General features: G+C 43.5%; 3 protein-coding genes across 9 annotated transcripts; 2 read left to right on the top strand and 1 right to left on the bottom strand.

Moving 5' to 3' along the window:
• The first annotated feature begins 1061 nt into the window (after positions 1-1061).
• LOC120950237 (PHAF1 protein CG7083) lies at positions 1062-4948 on the top strand. The gene is made up of 5 exons (XM_040368117.2): positions 1062-1316; positions 2264-2346; positions 2409-3016; positions 3097-3330; positions 3427-4948. The coding sequence occupies exons 1-5, from the start codon at positions 1247-1249 to the stop codon at positions 3815-3817; spliced, it is 1386 nt and encodes a 461-aa protein (XP_040224051.1). The 5' UTR covers positions 1062-1246; the 3' UTR covers positions 3818-4948.
• Positions 4949-5023: 75 nt separating this feature from the next.
• LOC120950238 (NADH dehydrogenase [ubiquinone] 1 alpha subcomplex assembly factor 3) lies at positions 5024-5866 on the bottom strand. The gene is made up of 2 exons (XM_040368118.2): positions 5709-5866; positions 5024-5629 (listed from the first exon to the last, which is right to left on the bottom strand). The coding sequence occupies exons 1-2, from the start codon at positions 5765-5767 to the stop codon at positions 5116-5118; spliced, it is 573 nt and encodes a 190-aa protein (XP_040224052.2). The 5' UTR covers positions 5768-5866; the 3' UTR covers positions 5024-5115.
• Positions 5867-6154: 288 nt separating this feature from the next.
• LOC120950468 (uncharacterized) lies at positions 6155-15677 on the top strand. 7 transcript variants are annotated; one of them, XM_040368509.2, is made up of 12 exons: positions 6155-6379; positions 7421-8167; positions 8945-9377; positions 9454-9586; positions 9697-9842; positions 10138-10287; positions 10386-10556; positions 10639-10703; positions 10779-10861; positions 11389-11593; positions 12159-12272; positions 13119-15677. In XM_040368509.2, the coding sequence occupies exons 2-12, from the start codon at positions 8028-8030 to the stop codon at positions 15286-15288; spliced, it is 3810 nt and encodes a 1269-aa protein (XP_040224443.2). In that variant the 5' UTR covers positions 6155-6379; positions 7421-8027; the 3' UTR covers positions 15289-15677. The 7 variants fall into 7 exon arrangements, with proteins under 7 accessions (XP_040224443.2, XP_040224442.2, XP_040224441.2 ...); XM_040368508.2 differs by having other exon boundaries at positions 6155-6428; positions 7431-8167; XM_040368507.2 differs by having other exon boundaries at positions 6155-6428.
• Positions 15678-17196: the final 1519 nt, after the last annotated feature.

Raw genomic sequence — 17196 nt, 5'->3', positions numbered from 1 at the left:
GCTTTTTTGCAATAGTTTTTTCGATCGAGTTCAATTCTTGACTTCACAATACGAATTGACCCAAGCACAAACACTCAATCCTGCATTTAAGTTTGAAACCAGCTTGAATTATTTTAGTACGAGAAATTGGTGGCGTTTTCGGTTACTTTATTATTTGCAGTAGTTCTGTCTGCAAAATTGAGCCACTTTTTATCGCGCGAGACGTCGCCGTGCGCGACGTTGTCGCTCTATGTCTACAGTAGAACGTCCATTATACGGGCAACTCGGGACCGGGCGGATTCCGGTAAATCGATTTTCACGGATAATGGTCCAAGAAATGTCAAACTCATATAAAAATTATAAAATTCACTGGTTTTATTAAGAATTCACATTACACCAATCGATTAATACTAGTAGTACAGGCGGTCCCCGAGATACACGGTACCTCTTATACGCGGATTCGGAGATACGCGGTTTTCTAAATTTGACAATTCTTTGAGCCAAATAATTTCCGTTTTGATCGAATGTTAAAAACTATTTCAAAAGGTTTAAAAGATTTATATTCAGTCAGAATCATGTCAAATAATTCATAAAGTGACTAAAACCGCCCCCTACTTGCAAAATTACACGAAAATTTGTGATATTTTAGCTGGAAATCACGAGATTCGACTTACGCGGAAATTCGAGATACGCGGTATTTTGCGGCCGTTTTCGGTCCCCATTAACCGTGTATCTCGGGGACCGCCTGTATAATTTTTTAATCAATGAACAACTATGAACAACAATGGATTTAACAATTGTCTTTTATCACAAATGAAGTAAAAAAATATCACTAGCCACTAGATAGCTGCACTGCAAATGTTTTTGCTAACCCGATCATGGCCGAAAATGTTCGCCACGATAGACCAACTGTCAAATTCATGCACACGGTTAAGCCACCCGCCGGTTAATCCATCCCCGTATTATCGACGTTCTACTGTATTTGAACGGTAATGCTGTACCCCTGTACTTGCGCAAATTATACGGCAATACGCATCCTAAATGTCATCGACTATTTTTTCCATTGCTTGTCAAACCGTCCAACATCATCCGACCTGTGCAGACACCTTGTTTGAGTGTAGCATTAAAAACAAAGAAAACTGCGTAAAAGAGTTACGAAGTGTGAAAAAATTCGTTTTGCTGTGTTTTCTTCGTGCCAGTCGTTAACAAAAGAGTGTTTGCTTCAACTTTAACCCGTAGTTTGCATTAAAAACAGTACACGCGCACGATGCTCGATCTCGAAGTTACTCCAGAGCGTTCGCTCGGTTCGACCACCGAGAATTGGGAATTTGTTCTCGGTAAGCTTTGCAAAGCAACAGAACCTCCCTTCAGCATTCACGAATGATGAAACATCGAGTGTGTGTATGTGTGCATCTAGAGAGTTGGATTCGCTTTGCTGATTGCCACCAAACGATGCTTGCGTTATTTGTTCAGCCGTTTTTGACCAATGGATGATTAATTTAATTTTACCCCGTCCCGGGATCTTGCCACTTTGCAGCGCTAGATAGAATGCCGTTCAATATAGTATGAAAAATGAAAATGACGAAAATCATGCACAGCTTTTGTTGACACCAAAAGCGTATTCTAGGCATTTTGCAATCCACTCTCGATCCAAACGGGGGAGTGACCTTGGAAAAGGAAAGGTATCAGCAAAACCAAAATGCATCCCAAAACGACCTACTAGTACATTCGCGAATGGGACATTTGCTTCACCGTATGCATTTTCCATTTGGCAGTATCCGTATGCGTTTGATCGTGCAAATTCGATTCCTTTTGTTGTTTGTCGTTTCTTCTTTCCCTTGCCAGCAGTTGGACAAGGGCTGCTGTTGGGTTGGTACGTTTTGTATGTGTTTATAAGCAGCCTGTGAGTGTGTATATGAGTACGAGTGAATGATGAAAAAAGCTCCCTCCTACACGGTGTAAAAGCGCGTCATACGCATACACCAGGTGGGAGCGTGCCTGTGTAGTGGTAAAATGTGTATGCTGGATAGCTCGCTTCACACTAATACTATGGTGTGGAATCAGCTGACAGCCTGTTTGAGATTGCGTGATGCACACATGAAGGAAAATAAACAACACAGTTTAACGATACGTTTTTCTGGCCTCGGCTACAGTGCTTTTTGTTTCTATAAGAGTTCGAGGTTAAAAATTCTGTATTATCTGCTTTTTAAAATGATTCTAAAATTGTACGCCCCCAGTGCATCGTATCTCGTGAAAGTCTAACCTGCCTTTTACCTACTTTTAGGAATGCATTTTTCTCAAGCCGTTGCCATCATACAGTCGCAAGTAGGAATTATTAAGGGGGTGCAGGTGCTTTATTCTGACACGGTAAGCACATAATCAACCATCCGCAGCGTCGTCGCTTACTACATTTGTTTAACACTTTTCAGGATCCGCTTAACGTAGACATTATTATAAATATGCCCCAGGACGGTATCCGTCTCATATTCGACCCGATTCAGCAGCGGCTAAAGACGATCGAGGTGTTCAACATGAAGCTAGTCAAGCTAAAGTACTGCTCTATGCCGTTCAACTCGCCCGAGGTTGTGCCATCGATCGAGGAAATCGAACATTCGTTCGGTGCGACCCATCCGGGAGTGTACGATGCGGCCAAGCAGCTATTTACGCTACATTTCCGAGGGTTAAGCTTCTACTTCCCGGTGGACAGTAAGCTGCAGCCCGGTTACGCACATGGGCTCGGCTCGTTGCACTTTCCCAGTGGTGCTTCCCCGGTCGTCTCGAAAATGGTTATCTACACGGGCGTGAACGTGCTTGACAGCCGACCACCTCCGCTGCCACTGTCCTGTTACCAGCAGCAGCTGTATCTAGGGGCAGCCACCGTGTTGCGCAGTGCGCATGGTACACGGGGGCTGCGGTTGCAGCTGTATAGTGAAGGGTCGATCCGGTCCCTAGAACCGAGGAAGCAGTGCCTAACGCGAGAAATTATATTTGGCGATAGCTGTCAGGATGTAGCCACCAATCTTGGTGCACCGTCCAGGTACGCATCGGAAAAGAATATTCGCTTAGGAAATTATGTGCCTTCTACACTTGCTGACGTTAGCTGTTTATTACTTGTAGGGTATTTTTTAAAAGTGAAGATAAGATGAAAATTCATTCCCCGAGCGCCCACCGACGTGTTCAGACTAAGCGGAGTGACTTCTTCTACAACTACTTTACCCTCGGCATCGACGTACTGTTCGATGCGCGCACGCACAAAACGAAGAAGATCATAATGCACACAAACTACCCTGGCCATTACAACTTTAACACGTATCATCGGTGTGAGTTTCACCTAGAATTAGCAGCGGATAAGTAAGTGGAAACTCTTTTTTTATACAGAAACAGATGAAAAATAACAGCACCTTAATGTGATAGTTAACAACTGAGCTATTCCGTTTTTTATTGTAGAGTCATCGAAGACGTACCACTTGATGCACCGGTTATGATAACGGCCTACTCCAAATGGGACGAAGTGGCGACTCGGTTGACCCCGTCAGAACGACCCGTGGTGCTTCATAGAGCCGGTTCGACCAACACGGCAAATGTATTTGGGTCTACGTTCTGCTACGGGTATCAGGATATCATCTTCGAGGTGATGCCGAACAACTATATTGCCTCAATAACACTCTACCAATCAGCGACACCATTTCACGTGGCCGATTGGAACGCAACCACTGGTAAAAGTAGCACCGGTAGCTCTAGTAGCACTGCCAGCACGGCGCCGAGCAGTAGCAGCGATCTAAAAGCAGCGCTGCAAGACGCAAAACCATCGCAGTCCAAGATTCGAGTCACTGCATGACGCACGACTACTGCCGGTCGGAGCAGAGAAACGACCGGCGACAATAAGCGAAATTCCTTGTTGTAGGGAATGAGCCTCGAAACAACATCAACCTGTTGCTGTAAGTTGTACATCGTTGTTCATGCATCCGCTCCGCTCCATGCTAAGCATCACCGCCAATTAGTAAATCATCTTAAAACATCATCCCTACGGTAAAACTTAAAAAAGGCGAATTCAATCGAAAGCAACAACAAGGGCATATTATTAAAAACTTGTATTTAAATCCCTTTAAATTGCATTGCACATTACGCAAGCCATGCTCCTCTTCCTTTGGGGTTGTTTTTCGTTGCCCTCGGGTGAAGGAAGGTAGTGTCGAACTGTTTCAATTGTTTTACTATGTTTATTTTTCGATAGTTATTGGTTACATCTCTCTCTTTTATTTTCTTACAAAAACCGATAGACATATATATATATATATATGATGGTTAGGATAATAGCAATCTAATTATAAGTTTCGAATGGTTAATGTTAAGCCGACTGCAACTTTGACATTTTTCGTTGCTGCTATTCTTTGGGATGTATAGTCGCGATATATGCGTTTGTGGCATTGACAAGAACACTTACGATAGGCAAGCGGATCTAGTTGATTACTAATTCCAATTTATCGAATAGCTTTAAGACGCGTTGCTGCTTAACACAACAACAACTTTGGAACTACAAAAAAACGGAAAGCATATAAGGTAAGGGTGACAAAACGAAAAAGATAACGCAAAAAAAAAGAATAAGAATGAACACAGATCATTAACTAAGCTACCAAAAACTGTACGTAAGCAATGTAAAATATGTTTCTAGTGCAGACTTACATAATGGCGTAGATGGACACCGTTTGTGGGAAACCTTGAAGTTCACCAGAGCTGGCTTGTGAATAGCTTCTCATAAATCCCATCGGCAACGTAGACTGCGGTCAACCCACACTCGCACTGTCCACCACCTTATGGCAGTACGGACTTTAGAAACGAAAAAAACGCGGAACCGCAAAAGAGCGACCATTGTGATTTAAAATATCTTTTTATGTTCTGTAAAAAGGTACCATAAAAATACGAAAAAGAAAGAAAATAAAAAACAGGAATATTGTAAGTTAAGACTCTTAAACGCAGTGGTTTTATTTGGCTGTGATATTTGAAGGAAAAACACAATTCTAGCAAATAGCTCCCTGGCGATCATGAATCATGCGGTCTACACTAACAGTAGTACTATCTTTTTTTTATTATATACAGAACCTCGACATACCCTGTCTACTTTTGGTTTAACCGGCGGGATTACTTGTCAGAGACCTCAAACGATTTACTAATCGATATTTGCTTCTGCATAAGATCGTCCTCGTTTACTCGCATTGTCATGGGAGGAATCAGGGCTGCGGCAACGACCCGATTTTCCGCATTTAAAAAATTAAACGTCGAACAAGCTTGCTCCGTTCCGAGCACTTCCACGTTGATCTTGTAGCGCTTCATAAAGTCGATAATCTTTTTGGAGAAGGCAGGCGTTATGGTGTGGTCGCCGATTCCCACCACGAGCACATCAATTTTCGGCTCAATAGCGCAGAACAAGCTCAACGACTCGTCGTTGATGTCCTCGTGGCTTTCGACGTTCCACGACAGCACGGTGCGGGAGAAGATGGCCATCGGTCCGATGACGACCATATCGTTATTGAGCCGGAATCCAAACTGGCTGTACGAGTTGATCATCAACCCAGCATCGGCCTCCTTGTTCAGAATCGTGACTGAAGTTTTACCATCACTTTCGTAAGTGGAGGACCGGCGAACCAGCGATGAGCTATCGGAAAGATGCATTGCAACAAGAGAGATTGGTCATTACATAAAACATTATGTTCTACCAAATACTCAGAATTTACCAGAGGTTTCGACGCAGCGATCGATGCGCGATACGGCTCAGACCCTGGAGAACGTTCATGGCGAGGGACGAATAAACTGCAGGCCAATTTCTGAACGCAAAGCGAACACGATTGCGTGGACTTGGGAAATGTTTACAAATAACTTGCAGCTGTCAAACCAAAAGCCCACAGAAGATTTTGTTCCCCGTTCGTCGTCTATTTTCCAAATAAGGATGATCTTATTCATACATCGGAGAAACGGGGTAAAAATAATAAAAAATCAAAATTTACTGTTATATTATTTTAGTTAAACAAATATTCGATGAAACACATCATTTCGAAGGAAATTATAATGTTGGTTATCGCTCCATTCGAATTTGGACAGTTCTGCTTGACAGATCTTCCGTCATCGCAAGCGCTGCTTGCGCATGTATTTGTGCAACGACCATAGGCCGAACGTAAGTTTTTTTTCTGTTGCTCCGACAACTTTCTTGGCAAATACCGCTCCTTCCGCCAGGTATCGCCCTTGCTGGCCCGTGATCCAAAAAGAAAAAGCATCCGTGTTAGTGAAACTAAGCATTGTAGTTCGTCTGTGAGTTTACTGCCGTCGTCGTAGACCGACCAAAAATGTCAAATCGATTGCTAGCGCGTGTGCTAGAATAGATTAACACGAATCTGCATACCACAAACGGGTCTAAGTTATTTCCTCCACTGTACTCTAGTGCGGATAACTAGAATCAGGTTACTGTTCTTCACTTTGCCAATTGGAAACCCGTCCTGTACAGGCATTGAAAAACAGGTGCACTTCATCGTGAAAAGTTCAATAAACATTGATTGCGTTGCACAATTGTCGGGTCGAAAGCAGTGAAAGGATGTGAACAACGTCGGAGAAAAGGGCACAGTGAGATGACTGTGTGAGGTGTCGTGGTATCTGGAAGACTGCTGTTCCAAAAACCCCCCAAACGGTGTTTTCCGATGGTGCCGAGTTTCCCGTTCTCGCCCGGAACCCCTCCCCATGCGCTGGAAGATGGTTAATGAATGTGGGACGCTTCCGGGCTCTCGGCAAGAGGAGAAGTGGGTCAGATGAGTTGTAAATGTAGGAACCGAAGCAAAGAGAAGAACGAACGCACTCAGTGGCAAACTAGTGGGAAACGTGGACCGGACGTGGTGCGCTTGGCTATTGCTGGAGGTTTGTTGTAAAAAAGATGACAGGTGCATGGGCTGGAAACACAATACAGTGGCAATACAGAGCAACACGGTCGACAAAACACGAAAAAAAGGTTGACCAACAACACATTCGACGCTCAGCAAAGGCAAGATAAGAGCCCTTGTTTTGCTAGTGTTTACGATTGGTGAGAGTGATTTGCTTGATAGTGGAAGCTGGTAGTTTCGTTAGCTCCGTGGCCAACGTCAGCGTTGACGACGCCTACTACTAATATCAGCGCTGCTAGGGGCACGCGTCCTGTTCTCCTCACAACGAACGAAGTAGCACAGCGTTGTATTAATTAACTTCTCAAACAAGCCCTGCTCGTTGGATGAAATTAATCGGTACAAACCCGCTCCTCGGCTAATTACTCAACGACGACCTTTTGAAGTCAGCCTTTCACTATGTCCGATGAATGGAGCGAACGGTGGGGTAGTGCTAGAGAAACTTTTATCATCTTTCAACGTAAATCAGCTGGGGGAAGGAAATATTGTAAGATGTGTGCATAATAGTGAATCATTTGATACAGTTTATTGCAGCAAACAGTGATAGTGCAAAATAGCAGCAACAAACCGTAAGCAGTGGATAGAAAAAACGTTGAATTCATGTTCACATGTGCATATGCCGAATGTGATGTTGTGTCCCGCTGGTCAAAATGTTAAGTGGCACAATCATACGCGTTTGTCGAGTGTGAGCAGCAATAGCTACAGCGTCAGTGAACAGTGATTAAACAAAAGCGTCGACTATGCTTTCCTTTTACGTCGAATCTAAGGAGGCGTCTGCGGAAGCCGTTCGGAACGACGTCCGGGAGGAAACAGCGCACGGCGCATAATAAAATACTGAACGGAAATTATCATTTGAATCAACTCTGGCGTACACCCCGTTGATGCTGGCCATTGATCGAACGTGATTTCTCGGCAATGTGCGAATGATGGCAACATCATTTTGCGATATTAACAACATCACCAAATATAGAAAACAGCAGTGAGCAAAGCGCGAGCGGTTAAGATTGCTGGTCGGTGGAAAAGGGATTCTGTTTTCTACGGATACGCTAAAAAAAACGCATCGTTTCGGTATTTGAAGGTAGACAAAACACTATCGCGTTTTCTCAAGCAAGCAACGCACAGTAGCAAAAGATGGACGAAGAGGCACTGATAGCACGAGCAAAGGAGGAACGGGAAAAAATATTCCAGCGCTACGACAAGGGCCGGGAACCGGGAGCCGAGATCGATCCGTGGGAGGATCCACAATTTGAAGTGTACCACCAGACGGATAGGTAAATTAAACATTAATTTTTCCATGGATCATGGAAATGATCAAAATCAGTAACCCTAATTTTAGTTAGTTAGAATAATTAATGAATGCAATAACACAGTTGCCACAACATATGATTGGCTAGTTTCGAAAGACATTCCTCCCATGCAAAACCATCTAAAGCACATGGAGGCGTTTACGTTTTTTGCTAGGCCTGTATTTGGAAGCTGTATTCCACATGCATACATGACTCCCACGGGTGGATACAAAAGTGCGTGGTAGAGCGCACTTTGCGTGGGCAGTTCCTATAGCACTGACTGCACCGTAAATAGCCGAATGGAGGAGGGCTATAGGTGTGCTTTATGTTGTGTTGTGCCCGCAACTGATTTGTTTCCTAATTTTAGTTTATTTCTAAAATCTATAATGTTTTTTTTGTATAATCAAATGGCTTATTAGTAATTATAAATTATAAATAATGTGCACTTTACGAAGGAAAATAATAATACATGTAAATTATTATACTGTCCGAAATGTACGTAGGCAACAAGGTTATTATTCTAGTAGTGGAGCCGGAAATATCCGCCTTCTTGGGCGGCTAACTTGTGTATTTGCAATTTCAAGCGTTTATTTAATTGGTATGCTTGGTAGGTTTATCGAGCATACAAAATGGTACCTGAAGCACACATCTATAGAAAGATAGTCAGAGAGATACGTTTATAAAGATATCGAACGGGTTAAACTGTTACATGTGTAAAAGACTCATTCAACATCACTGATATCATATGCTTTTTCATTCCAGGTATGGGTTCATACACGATCAAAGGTTACCGCGTAAACGCGAACCGCACGAAGCCAAAGCATTGGAAATCGAAATGGGACGGGTGAAGAAATGGCTCAAACTGCTCGGACATTCTTCGCAGCCAGCAAAGCGACCATGGGAAGATAAAGTAGTTCAGGCAAAGGTACGCAAACGCGTCTTCAAAGGAATACCGGAGAAGATCCGTGGACAGGTCTGGTGTAAGCTGCTCAATCTCGAGCAGGTGATGAAGGCCGAAGAGGGCAAGTACAAAAAGATGCTGGAGCTGGCTCGCAACTGGAGCACGGAAGCGCGTCAGATCGATAAGGACGTGAATCGACAGTTTCGGGATCACATTTTCTACCGCGAGCGTTACAGTGACATGCAGAAGAGTTTGTTTAATGTACTGGTAGCATACAGTATGTACAATTCGGAGGTACGTGGCGCATCATATCGTTTGTCTAAAGGGCCATCTTTACCCGATTGCTAAGTATCTTTGTCTCCGTCGCTAGGTTGGCTACTGCCAGGGAATGTCCGGACTAGCAGGAGTGCTGCTGATGTACTTGAAAGAAGAGGAGGCATTCTGGGCACTAAGCGTCCTGCTGGCGGATGCAAAGTTCGCAATGCACGGTCTATTCATCGAAGGTAAATCGTGTGACAACCGTTGTCGATCTTGAACATAGTCGGTGGCGGGTTCTGCGAGGTTTTATTCTGTGTGTTTTTTTTTTAACTTTGCACGACATCCTTCTTTGCAGGCTTCCCGAAGCTGACCCGTTTTCTAGCACATCATGACAAAATCATAACCAAATTCATACCAAAGCTTAAGAAACATTTTGATCAGTGCAATCTCGACTCGATCCTGTACTCGTTAAAATGGTTCTTTGTTGTGTTTATCGAAAGGGTACGTTTTCTGTTCTTTGTTATGTGGATGCAGATTATCTTCCCAGGTGCTTCAACATCTAACCATTTTTATGTTTCTTGTCTGTTTTCTGCTTTTCTGGCGGTGGGTTGCTCAATGCTGTGATACACGCACAACATCGCTCGCAAACGAACACTATCACGATGGATGGTTTATTTTGTACCCATATACACGATAACAATACAATGCGTTTGTCCATATGTTTGTCTCTGTGTATGTGTGTGTGTGTTTTATGCATGCGTGTTTTGTCCCTTTGCTGTTCACAAACGACGTGCAGATTCCGTTCAGTTTGTGTTTGCGCGTTTGGGACATTTATCTGCTCGATGGAGAAAAGGTGGTCACAGCAATGGCTTATAACATACTGCGTATGCACAAGCCATATATACTGAAGCTACGGGATATGGATCAAATTGTGCAGTATATACAGGTAAACTATAGTTTCGATAATGCATTGCTGATATTTTTTTTATTCGTCCCGATCGTTACTACCGCATGGCATTCTGACATCTTTTTTTGTTTCTACAGACACGGCTATGTGAAGACTTTGGCTACGACGACGATACGGTAATTAAGAATCTAGAGCAATGCATGGAGGAACTGCGTAAGGCAGGTTTAGAGCTGCCACCGCCACCGAGTGAAATCGAACTTCCGAAAAAAGAATTCGGCGTATTCGTGGAGCCCACTGCGGCCGCACAGGTAACAGCGTTCGATCCCGGAATAAAAAAAACTTTCTTCTCCCTGTGTCATTTCTTTCATAAACTACTGCTACCTGTTTCAGATTGGACGACGAAAGCAGGAATTTAGCGAAACAGAAAAAGAAGTCACAGAAACAGTAAAGCTCAAGTAAGTGTTCATATCTTTACGAAAGCTACAAAAAATGAATGTATGATGATTATGGTTATAATCTTCTCCCTTTAGGCGTGAAATAACCGAACAGGAAATTGCGAATCTCAACCGAATCGCTACCGCTCCAGGAGGTTCAACACAACAGCTAAATACAGGTAAGCACCTTTGCGTCTTATTAAGCAACAGCAAAAAGTTTAAAAAACGAAACGAAATAACGCCATTCATGATGCTACTCACGAATACCGGGTGATGTTTAGTGCATCAGTAAATGTTCTCATTCGTTCTCACATTTTCGTATGTTTTCTTCTAACACGCAGTATTGCCCCGGGTTTGCATTTGAGGCGTATATTTCTATTTCTGCTTGTGTTTCTTACTCCACCCTAATGCTTGTCGGTGACATTGTAAAGAGGCAAGGTGTGTAGTTATGATGTTGTTCGACTCAGTTGTCTGTAAAATTCTTATGTAATATCTGCTTACTCGATAAAGCACTGTACAACCGCTCTGCACAAAGCCAAAACAAAAATTATAACGAACCCTTTCTATTCGTTTGCACTACGAGCTGCTTAACGAGGCCATCATTTACCGGACTATGCACATTTTGAAACACAAACAGCAACTATCCCGTGCTTAGACAATGTAGCAAATTAAACCCATGTTCATGTGTTTCTTTTTTTAATTGCAGTACACATTCCGGAGTCGGAAGATGGTGGATCGCTTCTAGGAAGCTCACGTAAATCGCTGGCCGATACCTCCGTTACATCCACCGCAGATTTGAGCGTGCTCTCCGGTGGGCAAAGCCAGCGGTCACACCAAGCTTTCGATTTCTGCGTCGACGAACAGAATATCATACCAAGTGAGGATGAGGGCGATGGAGAAAGCAGTCCAGTGTAAGTAGTTCTTTTCCATTTGCAATCAGTTGGATGTGCAATTGTTTGTGTGTTTAGTGGTAAAAAAACAAGAAGCATGAAATTCATGCTTTAGACTAAATGGGAAACCCTATATCTTCCCTATGTTTGGAGGATACCATCCCTATGTTTAAGGATACCTTCCCTCATAACCCTATGTAATCATCATATGTTTGGAACATACCATCCCTCATATGCTGCGCATTGCTGACTCCAGTTCCATCAATGCTAAATCAGGATTGTTATCACATCGTGTAGAATGTTAGACATTATTCATTCCTTAGACGATTATGATTTTCTGTTTCCACATCATCGTAGTGTGTACGTGTATGTGTCTGTGCGCGCTTGTCATGCTGGTGCATTTTTATTGTGTATATCAGCATTTGATTGCTGCAATGTTAGCCGTTATTGTAGAATAGCGTCTCATAGTTGGCTAGAGCGCATTTGGCAGCCTTCCGCGCCGAAACAAAAGGTCGCCTAAGGAGTGTAATAATATGCGTATTCTTTGTACCGTTTTTCCTCTTCCTAAGACGTGGTTTTGTTTCAGATCAAGGCGAAAACAATCGTCGGTGCCATCGGCGTCGCATGGTACCAGTAGTGGTGCCGCGAACGCCACCGCCTCCACCTCCACGACGAGGACGGTCAGGCTTAGAAGTGCAACGTAAGTCCAGAGTGATGCTAGTATGCGCAAGCGTGCCGCTGTGCATGTGAGCTAATTGTTCTCTAGACGCACTAGGTGGAGAGTATAGACTGAGTTACTTGCCAAGGTTCGGAGTGTGACTATCCTTCAAATGATGGATAATGTTCCTGCCATGTATAAAGCGCTTAATAACCTCTGTTTTTTCTATTGCAAAATTATTTTTGTTTTGTATATATTCTAAATGGTGTACATATTTATTTATTGTCGATTGTTCCTGTTTATTTCTATTGAGTAGCACGTTTGTTTTACATGTTAAGATAGTACGTATTGCTAATGTTAGTCTATTTGGGGTTTGGTTGGATTGAGCTATTTGGATGTAATTACGGGATTGTTGGTTTCCATACTCCTTCTCCCCATTCAATGAAACTATTAAGCCATTCAATCATCTTCCATAATCCATATGTAAGATAGCTAAAATGAAAATGCTCTACGTCTTTTATCACGATGTTTAGGGGCGGATTAAGCACTACGCAAATTAATCGGCTGTGTGAAACCCCGAGGTGATGATGAAACGAAGGGTTTCTCGTATATATTGTAATGTTATTGTACATTAGAAAAATAATGATCACATTCGATTTATTTAAGAGCTCGAGATTGTGATCAATTGACATTGTATGTATTATGGTTTTACTATGCACGTACGTAATTGTTAATAGTAAATAAGAGTTTACACTTCGTAAAAACTTCTTGTAATGGAAGTGGTTTTCAATGACATTAAAGTGCACCGTTATAGCACACGCTAACCTGCAAGATGCATTCTATTCATTATGTTTATTACTTATATGTTTTCCTTGTTCTATTTCAAAGATCCGCCATCGGTGCAACGAGTGTGGTAGAGCGTAGTCCTTCAGCCCTCCAGCTAATGACTCCTCGAGCAATGTCTCCACACGATGTAGTGCGCATTTACGTACCACCAGCACCGCCAGAAGAGCTACATCACGGGGCATTAGGCTTTGAGACGTCCTCCAGCGTCAATAATCACGATCGGCCAACGGTATCCAGCGCAAATGGGACGGAACTGCGCCGTAATCGTTCTTCGCGTGCCAGTTACAACGACGAGGACGAAGACGAAGAATCAAAAACGCGTCGTAACAGTGAGATTGATCTGTATCTACAGCAATCGATTAGTTCAAAAATGCCCGGAGTCACAACGGCAAACGGTAATGTAACGGCCGGTTATGGAAGTGGCAGATTTTCGAACTACGCTAGTGGCGATTTTCAGGGTCAGCAGCAACCGTCTGCATACCCTGCGGCACCATTGTCTCCGTCCGCGTCCCAAAATTACGCTTCGAATGGACGTTCCACGTCGTCGTCCCGGCGTGGCAGTATGTCACGGAAATCTCCAGCACCGACGCTGGACAGTGAATTCATCATCGAGTGTAGCCACCTGAAAAACCGCAAATATGTGCCACCGGATCATCACAGCAGCCACAACAGCCTGGTGCTGAGCGTTGGCGGTGGTTTACCAATGTACGGTAGCCGCAACGGTTCAGAATCTAACATACATCGCATGACATCGTTCGAGGAGCTGGCTAAGGCGAAACTACAGCAGCATCTATCCGGCAGCAGTGGTAGTGGGGCAATCGCGGGTAGTAGCAGTAGCTTGTTGAAAACTACCACGGAAGACGCCTATGTTGTGCGACAAACGGTATCGGTAACGAAGACCTCCGGATCTATCAACCGAATGGCGAGAAGCGAAATCTATGAGTCGATTGAAAGCAGGGAAGAATCGCACTATGACAGTCCTCGCCGCCAAAGGCAACCAGATAATACGCCGTCTGATTTGTACGAAGGCGCCGGTAGTCCGATGCATAGTCAAAAAACTTCCCGAGGTCACAAAAGCGATTACAACATTCAGTATCGAAATCTTTCACCGCAGGGCGGCAGTGCTGGCGCACCAATGTCACCGATGAGTGACGGTGGAGGCGATTGGGTGGAATATCGACAGATGAAAGCATCCTCCCGGCAAAACAGTGGCAATGATAGTTCGCCGTTTGATTACGATCCATTACCCACGGACGGTGCAGCGATTGTCGCCAAGAAACGCTACAATCGGTTCTTCAACAACGACGAGGAGGAGGATGAGTATGAAGAAGATGAGACGACGAATGGCGGAACCACAGTGGCCACTCACCGACATCGGGAAGATGAAGACAAGTTACTGACTAAATCGTCCGATGATTCATCCACCAGCCCTCCTCCAGTTAGTCGCCCTTCACAGTTGCCCCACTATCAGCGATCAAGTGCTGGGTCCGGTGCGGGTAGTCACCAACGTCAGCGACCTCGCCAAAGACAACCACCAATCGTGTCGCACTCCCAGCCTCAGAATGGTACGACGCCAACAAATGAAACGGTGCCGCTTTTACCCTTGTCTCCAACGAGCAGCAGCAATCTAACTGGCAAAAAGGCATCACACTTCATTCCGCTGGTACGTTCTGACGGTACCGCCAGCCCTCTCCCATCATCGGCCATTCCGGTCAGTAGTATTAAGCGTAAGATTTCGTCCGAATCCTCATATTGTCCGGCGAGTTCGTCGACCACCAGCACACCAACCGGCACGCGACGTCGCGACTCGAACGTTTCAGCCAACGGAATCCAGTCTCCTCCGGCCGGTAGCCACTCTCGTATTCCCGTTGGGTTGAAATCACCCACATCGCCAACGGGATCGCTACAAGGCTCTTTTCGCTCCGGCATTCCGACACAAAAATCCTCCAGATTGCCCACTTCTAAACCAACCGATGTTGGCGAACGTTTGCCTCAGTATCAGTACGGTACGGCTTCAGGGCCGGCATCGTTAGCTCTCTCACCACCGGCATCGTCGCTTCCAAGAGCAGGAAGCGGCCAAGGAGGCGAATATTCTACCACCAGACTAGGATCGTCCCGTTCGGCTCATCAGATCCAATCAGACTCGAATAAGATTCGCATTCAGATTAATCCTTCACAGTCGTACAGCAACAGCAGCACGACGGGAGGATAAATTTGAGCTTACTGCCCGTAACAACCAGCATTATTTACGTTTCCTTTTTAGAACTCTAGAGCAATAGAGATGGTAATGAGTAGAGGTTTATCGAGTATTTAAACCACGAGTCCAAATGGTGTGTATAAGACCATTTGAAAAAGAAGTTTGTTGATCTGATGGGATTCTCAATAGATGCTACTTACACAAACAACAGAGATAAGAAATGTAGCCCATACCAATTCCTTGGTTAGAATTTTAGTATATATTTTTTTAATATTATTCGCTATCGAATGTGGATGCTAAGCTAAGATGTCTAGCTTCGCTCCAATCTGCTTTCTCTGCCCCTCAAATGCATTCCATTTTCTATAACGCATAATGCAACCCAAATATATGATGTAAGTTCGTTACTCAATTTGTTTTCTTAACCTGCAGAAGGAGCTCTCTAGCTGATTATTTACATTTCGATATTATTAAAGTTTCAAATTCGAAACATTAGAAACCCTTTGCTCGTTTGCTTGTTTCCGTTTTCCAAGCGGTGCGGACTGCATTCCTGAACCAATCTGTAAAAATGCTACTAGCAAGCAAAAAGAATTTCCTTCCCGTCCGGTCATACCCTAAGGTAAGCGAAAGAGAGTAGTACTGTTCAGTGGATATTACATTTCTCTTCCTGCAAAGCAATAACAAAAGTGACTGATATTTGTCTATAGGTTTTAATCCGCTAGCTTCAAAAGACAAGTATTTTATAAACCGCACGTTTTGTTCGCATCGGTCCACGGTTCTTTTTCAAAACATTTTGTGGTCGTCAATAGGAACTCTAAATGTTTTTTTTATGAGCGAAGAACCTAAACTTCGATCCGCATTTACCGTGCGACAATGGTACAATAACACTGTCGACAATATCGAATATCGTCTGCATTAACGTGACAGTTCGGCGTAACCCGAAGCCCGAAGAGGGAAGTTAGGAAAAAAAGAAAGTAAATTATCGCTACTTTGCAAAGCCTTTGCCTGTTCCACAATGTTTGATTAAGTTTGTCCTTGCTTGCTTATATATATACGATTCAAATCGAACATGACCATGTACGTATAGCGCAAGAAACTGTTAATTCTAGGGGCATAAATCAAACCGTTCCAAACTACTCGTATGATGTTAGCATCGAATGAAATTCGAAGCAGATAAAATGCATTTCATCTTGTTACACTCGTAAAGTTTCGTTATCAATCTGCCCCTACTCGTAGCGAGATTGTAAAATCGACGTGATGCAGTGCATGTGTGTGTGTGTGTATAACATAAGTTTCGATGGCAAACAGCCACCGATGGTTCCGTGTCCTGCTTTTTGCCTTAGGCGGGGTGGAGAAAACAATGCGCTAAAAAGAAGACAGATGCTATTCAATATATGAATATATTTTCCACAGAGCTATGCAAAGGACAGAAGCATAGATGCGTCTTAAAACAGTATGTAGTACCCTGCATTGGTTTGTTTGATAGCTACAACTCAATCCAGTTTGTAGGACCGAAATAACGCCAAAACATTATTCCATTAACCGTTAAATTACAGACCCATCTACTATGAAATGTTGCACTAAACGTAGGAATGTGCAATTCCAATAGCAACAATGGTACTAAACAAATGTAAATTGCCAACCGTATGAATACGAAGACAGATCAGAATACGTGGGAACGCGGTTCAAGTTTCATGGTTTTTCACAAGTTTCGAAAAGTTAGTAATTGATTTAAAGAAAGATATTTATTTTACCCCTGATCATCACTCATACACACATATACTAACAGAAACGGGTTTAATTTTTCTTTTCTCACTTCACCAAAAACAAAAACCGCATCCCCGAACGATGCAAAACAATTCAAAGACTTTCCACTGAATGTGTGTACTAGTGTTTACGCTGAAGCGCATTTTTTTAAAATAAAAA

The sequence above is a fragment of the Anopheles coluzzii genome, chromosome 2 (genome assembly GCF_943734685.1).
Source record: "Anopheles coluzzii chromosome 2, AcolN3, whole genome shotgun sequence".
Lineage (NCBI taxonomy): Eukaryota > Metazoa > Arthropoda > Insecta > Diptera > Culicidae > Anopheles > Anopheles coluzzii.
The sequence above is the reverse complement of the archived record's forward strand: the minus strand, read 5'-3'. Positions and strand labels throughout refer to the sequence as shown.

Coding starts and splice junctions, on each gene's coding strand:
- LOC120950238 (XM_040368118.2), bottom strand. CDS start 5,767: ATGAACGTTCTCCAGGGTCTGAGCCGTATCGCGCATCGATCGCTGCGT. Junction 5,630..5,708: donor TCGCTGCGTCGAAACCTCTG/GTAAATTCTGAG, acceptor TCTTTCCGATAG/CTCATCGCTGGTTCGCCGGT.
- LOC120950468 (XM_040368509.2), top strand. CDS start 8,028: ATGGACGAAGAGGCACTGATAGCACGAGCAAAGGAGGAACGGGAAAAA. Junction 9,843..10,137: donor TTGTTGTGTTTATCGAAAGG/GTACGTTTTCTG, acceptor AACGACGTGCAG/ATTCCGTTCAGTTTGTGTTT. Junction 10,704..10,778: donor ACAGAAACAGTAAAGCTCAA/GTAAGTGTTCAT, acceptor TTCTCCCTTTAG/GCGTGAAATAACCGAACAGG.
- LOC120950237 (XM_040368117.2), top strand. CDS start 1,247: ATGCTCGATCTCGAAGTTACTCCAGAGCGTTCGCTCGGTTCGACCACC. Junction 3,017..3,096: donor AATCTTGGTGCACCGTCCAG/GTACGCATCGGA, acceptor TATTACTTGTAG/GGTATTTTTTAAAAGTGAAG. Junction 3,331..3,426: donor CTAGAATTAGCAGCGGATAA/GTAAGTGGAAAC, acceptor TTTTTATTGTAG/AGTCATCGAAGACGTACCAC.